This window comes from Lepus europaeus, chromosome 19, assembly GCF_033115175.1.
Source record: "Lepus europaeus isolate LE1 chromosome 19, mLepTim1.pri, whole genome shotgun sequence".
Lineage (NCBI taxonomy): Eukaryota > Metazoa > Chordata > Mammalia > Lagomorpha > Leporidae > Lepus > Lepus europaeus.
Window position 1 is genome coordinate 40735943 of NC_084845.1, and position 14661 is coordinate 40750603.

The following is a 14661-nucleotide window of genomic DNA, read 5'->3' on the forward strand; positions in this document are numbered from 1 at the left end:
CACTCGCAGAGATCTTTCATTTAGGTCTTTTTTTTTTTTTTTTTCCCCAGAGTGTCTTGGCTTTCCATGCCTAAAATACTCTCATGGGCTCTTCAGTCAGATCCGAATGCCTTAAGGGCTGATTCTGAGGCCAGAGTGCTGTTTAGGACATCTGCCATTCTATGAGGACTCAATCTTAATTGCTGTGCAGAATGCCTGCCCTACATGTATGTCTTTAGAGAAATATTTCCATCTATAGAACAAAATCTAAATAAAAAATAAATCATCAGAAATGTTCACTTTATAGTACATATAAATAAAGCGACATATGGCCCCTAATTGCAAATTTTTCAAAGTCATACTTGAATAAAATATAAACACATTAATTAATAATTGTTTCTCGTTACATAACAAGACAGTTGTAGAGACTGGCCATTGTCTTGGTGATTAAGATGCTTATATCCCATATCAGAGTGCCTAGGTACTGAATCCCAGCTCCGTTCCCACTTCCAGCTTCCTACTAATGTGCACCAAGACAGCAGTGATGGCTCAAGTAGTTGGACCCCTGTCACCCATGTTGAATAACATGTCCCTGTCTCCTGACTTCACCTTGTCTCAGATCCAGCCTTTGCAGACATTTGGGGAGTGAACTCACTAATAGGAGCTCTCACTTTGTCTCTATTTCTCTCTGTGTGTCTCTGTTCTCAAATTTTTTTTAAAAAGAGGTGATAAATGAATAGTATAAATTTATTATTAATCATACACCATTAGTATTCTATATATAAATTCTATAATTTTTAAAGCCAAGCAGATAAAATGTTTTACTAATTTTTCCACTTAACATCTAAATTATAAAGCTCAGTGGAAATCCGAAACATTCTCATTCATAGAAAGAGTAGATCTATATATTATTTTTGAATAATAACTTAAATTTCCATTTTTAAAAATTATACCTTGGGGCCTGCGCTGTGGCATAGTAGGCTAAGTTTCTGCCTTTGGTGCCAGCATCCCATTTGGGCACCAATTCAAGTCCTGGCTGCTCCTCTTCTGATCCAGCTCTCTGCTATGGCCTGGGAAAGAAGTAGAAAATGGCTTAAGTGCTTGGGCCCCTGTACCCATCTGGGAGACCCAGAAGATGCTTCTAGCTCTTGGCTTCAGATCGGCCAAGCTCTGGCCAATGCAGTCATTTGGAGAGTGAACCAGTGGATGGAAGACCTTTCTTTCTTCCAGTCTCTCCCTCTGTCTGTAACTCTACCTCTCAAATAAATAAATAATTTTTTTAAAAAAAGAATTATACCTTTACATGAAACTAGTAAGATTTATTAGCAAAATGATGTACCTACCACATTTTACTGAATCTAAAATGTCATTGATTGTAAAACACACAGTTATTATCAGTCAAAATTGTTGCATGTTATTAAATGAATCCTGATAGCAGAGCTGTTAGTATATGAAAAATATATATCTTTTAAGAAATAATATTAGACTGAACTCATAAATATATTGACTAATACTTATCTAATACTTGGATTATTAGTGATTATTTATATGAAACAACTTAGTGTTTTTTATTCCTCCTTTTGGAAAAAATGAGTGCAACTTTAAATAGGAAATAATAGTCCAGTTTACCAAAAACTCAATGTTATTGGCAAATATTTCAGATTTATAGTTTTATTTAAAAGAAGGGACAAACTTGATCACTTTCCCCAAGATAGGTTTAATAGGAAATCTTTTTTAAAAAAATTTTTTATTTTATTTATTTGAAAGAGTTACAGAGAGAGGTAGAGACAGAGAGAGAGGTCTTCCATTTGCTGGTTCACTCCCCCAGATGGCCACAAGGACCAGAGTTGTGCTAATCCGTAGCCAGGAGCCAGGAGCTTCTTCCGGGTCTCCCATGTGGGTGCAGGGTCCTAAGGATTTGGGCCATCTTCTACTGCTTTCCCAGGCCACAGCAGAGAGCTGGTCTGAAGAGGAGCATCCGGACTAGAACCAGCACCCATATGGGATGCTGGCGCTTCAGGCCAGGGCTTTTTTTGTTTGTTTGTTTTTATTTATTTATTTATTTATTTTTATTTATTTTTTTGACAGAGTGGACAGTGAGAGAGAGAGAAACAGAGAGAAAGGTCTTCCTTTGCCATTGGTTCACCCTCCAATGGCCGCCACGGCCAGCACACCGCGCTGATCCGAAGCCAGGAGCCAGGTGCTTATCCTGGTCTCTCATGGGGTGCAGGGCCCCAGCACTTGGGCCACCCTCCACTGCCTTCCCGGGCCATAGCAGAGAGCTGGCCTGGTAGAGGGGCAACCGGGACAGAACCGGCGCCCCGACCGGGACTAGAACCCGGTGTGCCGGTGCAGCAAGGCAGAGGATTAGCCTGTTGAGCCACGGCGCTGGCCTTAGGCCAGGGCTTTAACCCTCTGTGCACAGTGCAGGCCTAATAGGAAATCTTGAGCTGAACTTTAAACCTGAGGGGTTTCATTGAGTTAAATGTTTATAAACAACAACAAAAAAGTTTGTTTACTTTAAAATAGCTTCAGTATATTTTGCTTGACTTGTAAAGAAAAAATAATAGAATTTTGCCTCTTCACTTTTGATGAATTGGGTGTGTTAATTACAACAAATGGACTAATTGGGTAAGATTCATTGTCCAATTATTGCAATGAGAGAATCAACAGGGGGCAATTACAGATTGACACAGTGTAGAACGCAGCTTGTTACACAGTATCTACTAATAACATGTGGGTAGGATTTAGATGAGTGCATAAATTACATCTGAAAATCAAATATAGACATGTCAAGTATAAACACTGTGGTTTGCTAGTGCCTGCACTTATCAAATGAATTAACATTTCAAATTTAGGTCTTAGTTTGAAATTGTCCTTTAATGTCAGAAAAAAACCCATGTTTTGATATTTAGCTTATCTGCTGGCCTGAATATCTGCTGCTGCAGTTTGCTAACATTGATAACATCTTTTTAAAACCAATTTTGTATTGTTTTTATTAACATATTCGGTATTTGTCACTTTACTTTTGGGGATATTTATCCTTATGATAGAAAACTGTTATTGTCTTGGTAGAATATATTTATAATAATATTTTATTTTTACTTGCAGGGAAATTTTATTTAAAAATTTTCCATTTGTTTGAAAGGCAGAGAGATCTAGAGCTCCCATCTGCTGGCTTAGCCATCATATGCCCACGATGACTGGGGCCAGGCCAGACCCATGCCCTGAAACAAGAATTCAACCTGGTTCTCCTGCATGGGCAGCAGAGACCCTACTACCTGAGCTGTCACCCACTGCCTCCCAGAGCACACATCAGCAGGACATTCTGATCCAAAATACCTAATTGGTGTCTTTAACTTTAGGCCAAATGCCTACCCCAAAATTTTGTTTTAGACTAAATACAGTGACCCCTATAGTCCATGAGAGAAAAACAGAATGTCCTGTGACAATTGGCTAGTGTGCTTAACTGATTCTGTTTTTCTACTTTTTTTTTTAAGTTTATTTATTTTTTTTGAAAGATAGAGTTTCCATATTCTGGTTCACTCCCCAAATGTCTGCAGAGGCCAGGGCTAGGCCAAGGCAAAATTAGGAACCAGGAACTCCATTCTAGCCTCCTGTGTGGGTGGCAGGGGCCCAAACACTTGGGCCTCTTCCCCCGCCTTTCCCAGGTGCATTTGGAGGGAGCTGGACATCAAGCAGAGCAGCCAGGGGTTTATCTGGTGCTCCAGTATAGGATGCTGGCAGAGCAGGCAGCAGCTTAATCTACTGCACTGCAGTGCTGGCCTTTCTGCTTTTATTTTTATTTTTTAATTAAGATTTATGTATTTATTTGAAAGGCAGAATTACAGAGACAGAGAGAGATCTTCTACCCCCTCTTCACTCCCCCAAACGGTCACAGTGCCAGAGTTTTATCTGGGTCTCCCATGGGAGGCAGGGACCTAAGTACTTGGACCATCTTCTGCTGCCTTCCCAGGTGCATTAACAGGGAGCTGGATCACAAGCGGAGCAGCCAGTACTGGAACTGGTGCTTCTGTATGGAATGTCAGCATCAAAGATGGCAATTTAACCTGCTTTGCTGCAACACTGGCCCCTATACTTCTAAAACATCTTATTTTCTTCATATACTTCTTGAGGCTGACTGTGGTCATTGTCTAGGCAATAGAGATTTCTGGTTGTTAGATAACTTTTAACCTTTTTTTAAAAGATTTACTTTATTTATTTGAAAGTCAGAGTTACACAGAAAGAGGAGAGCCAGAGAGAGAGAGATTTTCCATCTGATGGTTCACTCCCCAGATGGCCACAACGGCCGGACTTGTGCTGATCCAAAGCCAGGAGCCAGGAGGTTCTTCCCAGTTTCCTATGCAGGTGCAGGGGCCCAAGGATTTGGGCCATCTTCTCCTGCTTTCTCAGGCCATAGCAGAGAGCTGGACAGGAAGTGGAGCAGCTAGGTCTTGAACTAGTGTCCATATGGGATGCTGGCACTTCAGGCCAGGGCATCAACCCACTGCGCCACAGCACCGGCCCCAGATAACTTTTAACCTTAATAATTTATTTTAAAATATATTTTCTCATTTCTTTATTCATTAAGCTCTATTGTTATTAAATATTTATTGACTAGTTGAAGTCTATGTGTTATTTTAAAATCAGTAAAATATGTTGGAATCGTAACCTAGGATTATAAAAATGTATATTTTCATCTACTTGAAAGACAAAGTGACAGAGAGAGAGACAAGAGATGTTCCATGTGCTGGTTCTGTCCCCAAATGCCTACAGTAGCCAGGGCCAACCCAGTCTGAGGTCAAGAGCTCAGAACTCCATCCCGGTTTCACACATGGGTGGCAGGGGCACAAGTACTTGGTTTGCCATCCAGTAACTCCCAGGATGTATCATCAAGAAGCTGGATCAGAAGCAGAGCAAAAGAACTCCAAATGACACTTGACATGGGATGTGAGTGTCCCAAGCAGTGGCTTAGCCTGGGTGCCACAATGAATGCCCTTGATTATCTAGAATTTAAGACCTTCCTTGTCTGGTATTAGATTTGTTACTTTGGGTTTGTGCTTGATATTTCAGGGCTAAACTTTCCCCTATTGGTATCGTGGGACCATACCTAGTTTAGAATTTTCTCAGAATCAACTGAGATATCATGATTAAAGATACTTTGAAATATTAATCATCTTACAAATATAAAATAGTTTAATAATCTGGAATCTTTAAAAAAAATTTTTTGTTCCATTCGTTTATTTGAGAGGAAGAGAAAAACAGATAAACAGTGAGAGCATTGATCTGCCAGTTCACTACCCAAATGCCCTGGAGCTAGGAATTCAGTGGGTGGGAGGGACCCAACCACTTGAGCCATCACAGCTGGCTTCTAGGATCTACAAGTAGCAGGAAGCTGGAATCATGAGTTGAGGCCATGAGTAGAACCCAGGCACTCCATTATGGGATGCAAGTGTCTTAACTGCTAGGCCAAACACCTGCCCCCATGGATATTTTTTCTGGTGTTTTCTGTAGTGTTATTTTGTAAGCCCATGATTCTCAAACCTAGTGGAGTATCAGAACTCTTGGGGGATTTTTTTTTTTTTTAAGGTAGATTGATTGATTTGAAAGCCAGAATAACAGAGAGAGAGATCTTTCATCTGCTGGTTCCCATCACTTCCCAGGTGGCAGCAACAGTCAGTGCTGGACCCAGCCAAAGCCAGGAAACAGAACTTCACCTGAGTCTCCCACATGGGTGGCAGAGGTCCAGGCATTTCGGCCATCCACTGCTTTCCCAGGCCATAAGCAAGGAGCTGAGTCAGAAGTGGAGCAGCGGCTGGAACTGGCGCAGTGGATTAGCGGGTAGGACCACCACCTACAGTGGCAGTATCCCATATGGGTGCCAGTTGGAGTTCTGGCTGCTCCACTCCTGATCCAACTCTCTGCTATGGCCTGGGAAAGCAGTAGAGGATGGCCCAAGTCCTTAGACTCCTAAACCCACATAGGAGACCTGTAAGAAGCTCCTGGCTTTGGCTTGGCCCACCTTCTGCTGTTGAGGCCATTTGCGGAGTGAACCAGCAGATGGAAGACCTTTCTCTGTCTCTCATTCCCTCTGTCCATAACTCTACCTCTCAAATAAATAACTAAAAATCTTAAGAGCAGCAACAAAAAAAGAAGTGGAGCAGTTGGGACACATACTGACACTTGTGTGGGATGTCAGTGTCAAAGATGACAGCTTATCCCAGTTATTTGACAACGCCTGGCCTTTGGAGGAGTATTTTTAAAGCCTTATTGGAGTCCCATTTGCTAGATCAGAATCCTGGAATTGGAACTCACAAATCTAGGTTATTGTTTGGTTTTTAATAACTTTAGGACAGAAGTGTCTTTAGCTCTTCTTCCAGCTTCCTCAAATATTAACATCTGATATGGGGCCTGCGCTGTGGCACAGTGGGTTAACGCCCTGGCCTGAAGCTCCAGAATCCCATATGGGTGCTGGTTCGAGACCTGGCTGCTCCACTTCCGATCTGGCTCTGTGCTATGGCCTGGGAAAGCAGTGCAAGATGCCTCAAGTCCTTGGGCCCCTGCACCTGCATAGGAAACTGGGAAGGAAGAAGCTCCTGGCTCCTGGCTTCGGATCGGCTCAGTTCCGGCCGTTGCGGCCAATTGGGGAGTGAACCATCGGATGGAAGACCTCTCTCTCTCTCTCTCTGGCTCTCCTCTCTCTGTGTAACTCTGACTTTCAAATAAATAAATAAATCTTTTAAAAAATCTGATTTAACCATATAACATTTATACAATCATATTAACTAATCTGCAGACTTACTGAAAACTTTGTTTTTTTGTGGGGATGTAGGACAGGATCCAACTTAGGTTCCCACATTTCATTTTGTCATCATACCTTCTTAATTTCTTTCAGATTGAGATAATTTCTGAATTATTTTTTCATGACATTTTCAACATGGAAGTACAATGGCCTGTTATTTTGAATTATGTCCATCAATTTGAGTTTGTCTCATTTTTCCTCATGAGGAATCTGTTTTTTAAACAGGCACCTTTTTGATGATGCTTGTTCTACATATTTTAGAATATATAATATACACTGATAGGATTTCATAGTTTCCAATCAGTGTTCCACTTAAGCAATCCTTATTTTGAAACTTTTAAATTGTGTATACTTTTTTATTAAAAATTCGGAATTATCAAGAATGACTTCAAGTTTCAGAATTGACTTGTCATTGGAAATGGTGTGCTTTTCAAACAGAAACATTCTGGACTGGAGGAAAGATTCTGTTTAGAGGAAATTGCTATGTAAGGACCTACAGTACTTCCTACAGTGTCAATGAGAACCTGAACTGGATCCTGGCAGAAAATAAATTTCAGAATCAGCTTTTTTCATGTCTTGTAAATGTGCTGTTTTTAAACAGAAACATTTTGGACTTGGAAACATTATAGGCTTAGAAAGATTTAGTAGGAAAGGACTACATAAGTATCTAAAATACCTCTTACAAGTTAAATTGGAACCTGAATTGGATTCTGGCCAGAAAAAAATTTTTTTAAATCAACTTCTGTCTTGTCATGGAAATGTACCCCCTCCCCTTTTTTTAAAGATTTATTTATTTTAAAAGCAGAGATACAGAGAGTGAGAGAGAGATCTTCCATCTGCTTGTAGACTTCCCAAATTGCTGCAATGGCTAGGCCATCTTCCACTGCTTTCCCAGACGCATTAGCAGGGAGCTGGATTGGAAATGGAGCAGCCGGGACTGGAACCTACTCATATGAGATGCTGGCACTGCAGTGGAGGCTTAACCTTCAGTGCTACAATGTCAGCTCCTGAAATGTACAGCAGAAAAATACCCTTTTTAAACAGAAATATTTTGGATTTAGAGTGGTTTAGTAGGAAATTATAATATCTGAAATGACTCCTGCTAAATTATAATTTGAATAAGATTTATTAGGTTGTGAAATGGTTAATAAATTTGTGAAATAAGGTGGTATTTTAGGAGCACAGAAAAAATTTTGAAATAAAAACAACATATGGAAAATAAACATTCCTGTTTTTGTTTTTAAGTAAATTCTTCCAATAATATAACAGAGGCTTATCTAAAACATATGGGAATCATTTTTATCTATTAGGTAGTGCTTACTAATTAGTATTTATTTTCTAGGTAATATTTATTATAAAAGCGTTTAAGCAGCTTCATCGTTTGTCCTTAAAGAATCTTCCTTTAATCCCCATATAGTACTACAAAGAACAGCATAAGTGCTGCACACTCACTTGTAAACTTGGAAAAATATTTAAATGTCTGTTTCCCTCATTTTGTTAAATTTTTTTATTCAGTGAAATTTGAATTTTGAAGTAACCATGTAGATACTGTATCAGAGTATATTTCACATAATTTATTTAGGCTACCAAACATTGAGAAAATACCTTTTTAAACAATATATTAAAGAATGTTAACAAGCCTTTATTTGCATTTCATAGAAAAAATATTTAAGCACCAAAACTCTAATTTTACTAATTTATTCTTATCTACAAACCTGTCTATTCATTTAGGGTTGGAGATGGATATCAAATGTGACAGAGTATCAAGTAGATATTTATACTATCTAATTTTAGATACTATTGTCCCAGGCTTTGCCATTGAACATCATCTATAAGGGATAGGCATTATGGTGCAGTGGGTTAAGCTGTAGCTTGGGACTGTCGGCGGCCACATCTTGTATCAGGGTGCCCCATTGAGTCCTGGATCATCCAGTTCCCTTTCAGCTTCCTACTAATGCACCTGGGAAGATAGCCATTGATGGCCCAAATGCTTGGGTTCCTGCCACCCGCGGGGAGACCCAGATGGATTTCTGGCCCCTGGCTTTGGCCTGGCCCAACCCTGGCTGTTGTGGACATTTGGGGGGTGAACCAGTGGATGTAAGATATTCTCTCTCTCTCTCTCTCTCTGTCTCTTTCTGTCTCTCTCTCTCTCTCTGCCTTTGAAATAAATCTTTTAGAATGCAAAGAGAAAAGTCGTCTATAGAAGTGCTTTATCACAGACAGGTTAATGGGTATCCTCAGGAGGTTGTCAATGGAACACACATGAGAGATGAATTTCTGAGAAACCAATAATGTCTTGTTTCTTGGTCTGGAAGCTGGTAACAAGTATTTTCAATTTGAGAAAATTTTTTGAGCTATAGTCTTGTGTGTGTGTGCTATTCTGAATTTACATTGTATTTTAATATTAATGTACTTTTGTACTGTTAGCTTTACAGAACATAAGGGATTAAATTTGGGGTCATTTTGAGATAGTGTTATCTGTGAAATATCCACATGGATTTGTCTCATAAGCAGTTAATTATTTGGAGGATATCTTCAAACTTCAAAATATAATAAAAAATGTGTAATGTGAAAAAAAAAAACTATGCATGGATTTCAAAAAGTATTGGCATCAAAACAAAGTTAACTTTTAAAACCACTTTTCCATGAACCTTGTGAAGTCCTGACCTATGAGTCTGACGCTTGGGGATTAGAACCTAGAAATAAGAAATTTGAGAATCTTCAACTTTTAGGTAGATGTTAAGAATACAGTCCTGGGTTGCTTAAAGATGGAAATGCGTTCTGAATGCATTGTTAGGCAATCTTGTCATTGTGTGAACATCACGGAGAGTACTTCACACAAACCTAGGTGCCATAGATGAGTCACTGAACTCTGATGCAGTCAAGAGACAGTAAACATAAGATGTATGAAGTTGCTGCTGATGTAGCATGGTATTGTTTTTTGTTTTAAAGATTTATCTATTTATTTGAAAGGCAGAGATACAGAGAGTCAGAGGCAGAGAGAGAGAGAGGTCTTTTATCTACTGGTTCACTCCCCCAAATAGCCACAATGGGCGGGGCTGGGCAGATCCAAAGCCAGGAGCTAGGAGCTTCTTCCTGGCCTCCCACACGGGTGCAGAGAGAGAGAGAGGTCTTCCATTCGCTGGTTCATTCCCCAGTTGGCTGCAACAGCCAGAGCTGCACAGATCCAAAGCCAGGAGCCAGGTTTTTTCAGATCTCCCACTTAGGTGCAGGAGCCCAAAGATTTGGGCCATTTTCCACTGCTTGTCTAGGCCATAGCAGAGAACTGGATCAAAAGTGGAGCAGCTGGGACTCAAACCCGTGCCCATGTGGGATGCCAGCACTGCAGGCGGTGGCTTTACCTGCTACAACCCAGCGCCCCCAACATGGTATAGTGTTACAGTAAACTTTTTTTTATGCATAGAAGGGGTACACTCTAACAGTAAAAAGTATAATGCAGTAAATACAGAAACAGTAACAGTTGCTTATTATCAAGTATTATATATTATGCATAACTGTACTAAGTTTTTGTACATCTGTAAGCACAGTAGTAGGTTTGTTTATACCAACATCTCTACAAACATGTGAGCAATGTGTTGTACTATGACTGACTAAGATGTCACTAGGAAATAAGAATTTTTCAGCTTCATTATAATCTTATGGGAATATTGTCATATATGTGGTCCATCATTGAGAAATCATTGTGTGGTACATGACTGTAGATTATAGTAAATCTCCTGGGTACAGTATTTAAAAAGATAAGAAGACTGAAAATAGAACTTTGATAAACACCAAAGTTTTTTTTTTTAAGAATTATTTTATTTATTTGGAAGAGTTACAGAGAGAGGTAGAGCCAGAGAGAGAGAGGTCTTACATTCCGCTGGTTCACTCCCCAAATGACTGCAATGGCCAGAGCTGAGCTGATCCAAAGCCAGGAGCTTCTTCTGGGTCCCCAACGTGGGTGCAGGGCCCAAGCACTTGGGCCATCCTCTACTGTTTTCCCAGGCCATAGCAGAGATTTGGACTGGAAGTAGAGCAGCCACATGGGATGCCAGAGCTGCAGGCTGGGGTTTTAACCCACTGCACCACAGCACCAGCCCTAAACACCAAAGTTCTTAAGGGGGCTGGCTGAAGAATTGTGAAAGACTGGATCCTGATGAAATCAACATTCAAGGAAAAGATGGAGTAAAAGGAATCACAGTTTAGTGAGAGGAAAATTAATGAGCTCTAGAATATTATTGTGTCATGGAGCCAAAGCTGCATGAATAGGAAATAGTTGTCACATATTGATGGATAAGACTTTAAATTTTTCTATTGAATTTGTCATTTGAAAAACTGTTGTGGCCTTAGACATTAGGAGTCCATGCTTTGAAGTGAGGCATACTTAATTTCTGTCTGTTCTTATTATCTGTGTGACTTTAGGAAGTTACTCAATATCTGTAAGCCAAAATTTCCTCTCTTTATAAAATAATGATACTGCTGGCCGGGGCCGCGGCTCAATAGGCTAATCCTCTGCCTTGCGGCGCCGGCATACCGGGTTCTAGTCCCGGTCGGGGCACTGATCCTGTCCCGGTTGCCCCTCTTCCAGGCCAGCTCTCTGCTGTGGCCAGGGAGTGCAGTGGAGGATGGCCCAAGTGCTTGGGCCCTGCACCCCATGGGAGACCAGGAGAAGCACCTGGTTCCTGCCATCCGCTCAGCGCGGTGCGCCGGCCACAGCACGCCAACCGCGGCGGCCATTGGAGGGTGAACCAACGGCAAAGGAAGACCTTTCTCTCTCTCTCTCTCTCTCTCACTGTCCACTCTGCCTGTCAAAAAATAATAATAATAATGATACTGCTTCTCAGAGTTGTGTAAGAGAATGCATATAAAGAAAGTCAAAGGTTGATTCATGTAAACAGTGAATAAATGAAAGTTATGAATACAAAATTACTGAGACTGAAATGACTTCTGAGAACTACTGAAAAGATAAGAATGAGGAAGAACAAGATCATAAGTAAATAAATCTCTAATAGTAGATAATGTCCTTAAGGGAGAGTGTTATTTTTGGAAATAGGACTCAAAGAGGGAGGAAATGGAGAAACTGATGAGAGGGAATGGAGGGAACTACTTTTGGATCCTTAAAGTTGTTTCAGAATATCTTTTTCTATTTCCTCTGATTTCCGGGTTCCAACATAAGCCCTATATGACTTATGTTGGAACCCAGAAATCAGAGAAAATATACACATTTTATTCTTACTTTCTGCACACATTCAGAATAACACAGGTAGATACTAAGTATTATCATTATCCCAAGAGTAATACGGGAATAAATTATTCTGTAACTTTTTCTTGCCTTACATCTGGTCATCTAGTCAATAACCACGTTCTATTGGTTCTGCTTCCACAATTTCAAAAAACTGTTATCTTTCTTTACCTCTTCATCCACATTGCCATGGCTGGAGACTGCCTCTTTTGTCTCTAACCTAATTCTCATTTGCTTTGTCCCTGGTTTCCCTGCCTTGTATTTCACTTCCTTCTAGTCACATTGCTCCATTGTTTAAAATTCTTGCATTTTAGGGGCAGCAACTATGATGAGGCAGATTAGGTCACCACCTGCAGCACCAGCATCTCATATGGGTTCGAATCTCTGCTGCTTCACTTCCAGTCCAGCTCCCTGGTAATGCACCTGGGAAAAGCAGTAGAAGATGACCCAAGTGCTTGGGCCCATGTACCCTCATGGCATACAGGATAAAGCTCCTGTCTTCTAGCTCCTGGCTTCAGCCCAGACCAGCCCTGGTTATTGCAACCATTTGGGGAATGAACCAGAGATGGAAGAGCTCTCTTTTCTGCCTCTCCCTGTCTGTCTGTAACTCTGCCTTTCAAAAAAATAGATAAGTCTTTTAAAGTGTTGCCTTAGTTTTTCATTCAGAAATATCTCAGTGCCTATTCACTGAATATTTTTTGACACTGGATGGATAAGACTGATTCCTTTTAAATTCCTATCCTGTGAAGCATGAAAACTAGCCCTAAAATGTTAACTCCTCACATGCCATGTTAGGCATTATGGTTGCCCAGCCCCCTCCTTTTTCCTACAATACTCTGTATGTTCTTGTCATGCTATTCTTCTTTGGTATCCAACTGCCTGGAATGGACCTTGACTTCTCTTTTAGTACCTGTTATACTCTTTTTCATCATTCAATTCCTATCTCAAACTTCACTTTCTCCAAAATTTCCTTTACTATGCAGTAAACATAAGCACATCTTCTTTTGTGCCAGCCTCCACTTTTAGCATTATGGCTGTGATCACAGTCTATGGTTAGGAGCTACCCCTTTATCTTCATATTCTAGAATCTTGATAAGTGCATGGCATATAGTAATTAGAAATAGTTATCATTAGTTGAGAGATTAGTATGTGTCAAGATTGTGCTAAGAGCTAACATACATTAGACCACTTAATTCTGACAATGGAGTTAGCTATTATATTTATTTTCCACACAAAGAAACTAAGGCTAAAAAAACAAAGTAATTTGCCCATTGTCTCACAGATAGTTAAATGGGGGGAGAGTCAAGGTTTCAGTTTTTGGCCGTGTGATTTCAAAGTGCATGCTCTTAAATTCCAAGTTCCCCCACTTTAGTAAATAATTGTTGGAAGAATTCTGATATCCTTCTAAAATATTTATAATACCTGAAAATAATTTGGAAGTTTTCAATTTTTAGAATATAGATGTCTGAAATGAAATTTTGCTGATTAGTAATTACCATAGTTTAGGATTACAATGGTACTTTAAGATCACGTCCCTGTATCTGGTGAAGCAGATAAAGAAATTTGAGACCGCTGTTATCATTCTAAATATCTTTATCTGGTCTATGTGTAGATATTAACATACAGGCATATACATGCATAAAGATACATACATGCTATAGAAATATAAGAAATAATAGATGACATTCTCTGGGAACATACAGTATTGCTAAGATAGACCTTGACATAAATTAAGTTTTTAAAGTAGGGAGAAGTTACTATTGGGTCTAAAGAAAATATCATTATATAACCTGTAATTTTTTCCATGAAAAGTTATTGTGAGTGTTAAAAAAACAAGAAATAGGACTTGACTGCCTTTCTATGCTTAGAGATTCATTAATTATAGTATTTGCTTTTATTTGCTCCATCAGAATGTTCAAAATGTCATTATGGGTTTCAAGTTAATTATTATCTGTGGTTGGATATGCAAATTATATAGAATGGAATAAAGTTTATTATGGCAATCTTAATTTGACCAAAAATGTAAAGAGTTCTTAGTGTTTACTCTTTTTCTTTTGAAACAGCAAGCTCATTATTACATTGGGTAAGAAACAAAAAAGAAAGAATGAGTCTTCAGATGACATATCTGATTCAGAGCAGATGCCACAGCATACATTCAAAGATCAAGATTCTCAAGTGAGTATTACATTTTTTCTAAGAAAGGAAACATTGTTACAGTTATTGAGGCAGCATAATACTACCTAATGGATATTGATATTGTAGTTTAGCAGTAGAAATGCATCTTATTGTATGATGAAATTTATAGGAAAGAATTATTACAATATATGTTCCTGGAAGTATTGCCATAGAATATTAGATGTGGGAGGAAACTTATATCCTCTCCCAACCCCTAAATTTTTGAGATCATGAAACTGAAGCCCTGAGAGGTGAATTAACAAAACAAACTCTTTGATGGCTGTTAGCATAGAGAAGTCTCTAGTGATATCCTGTACTTACAGTGCTTTTGAATGAACTTAAAGATATCCATTTTTAAAATCATATACAAATGACAAAACAAATGGATTGATTCATTCCTAGAGACATTTTCTTTCATGTGCTACTATTGAAGAAAGAATACTCAATTATATTAAAAATCTCC

The 14661-nt window shown here is 39.3% G+C and overlaps 1 protein-coding gene across 11 annotated transcripts in view; it reads left to right on the top strand.

Annotated features, from left to right (window-relative positions):
• Positions 1–14661, top strand: part of CHD9 (chromodomain helicase DNA binding protein 9) — a 285267-nt gene that overhangs the window by 167465 nt on the left and 103141 nt on the right. For all 11 annotated transcript variants that reach the window (XM_062177146.1, XM_062177144.1, XM_062177142.1 and 8 more), the window contains one exon: positions 14087–14198. In XM_062177146.1, the coding sequence (XP_062033130.1) occupies positions 14087–14198 (112 nt within the window). The remainder of the gene's footprint in view (positions 1–14086; positions 14199–14661) is intronic.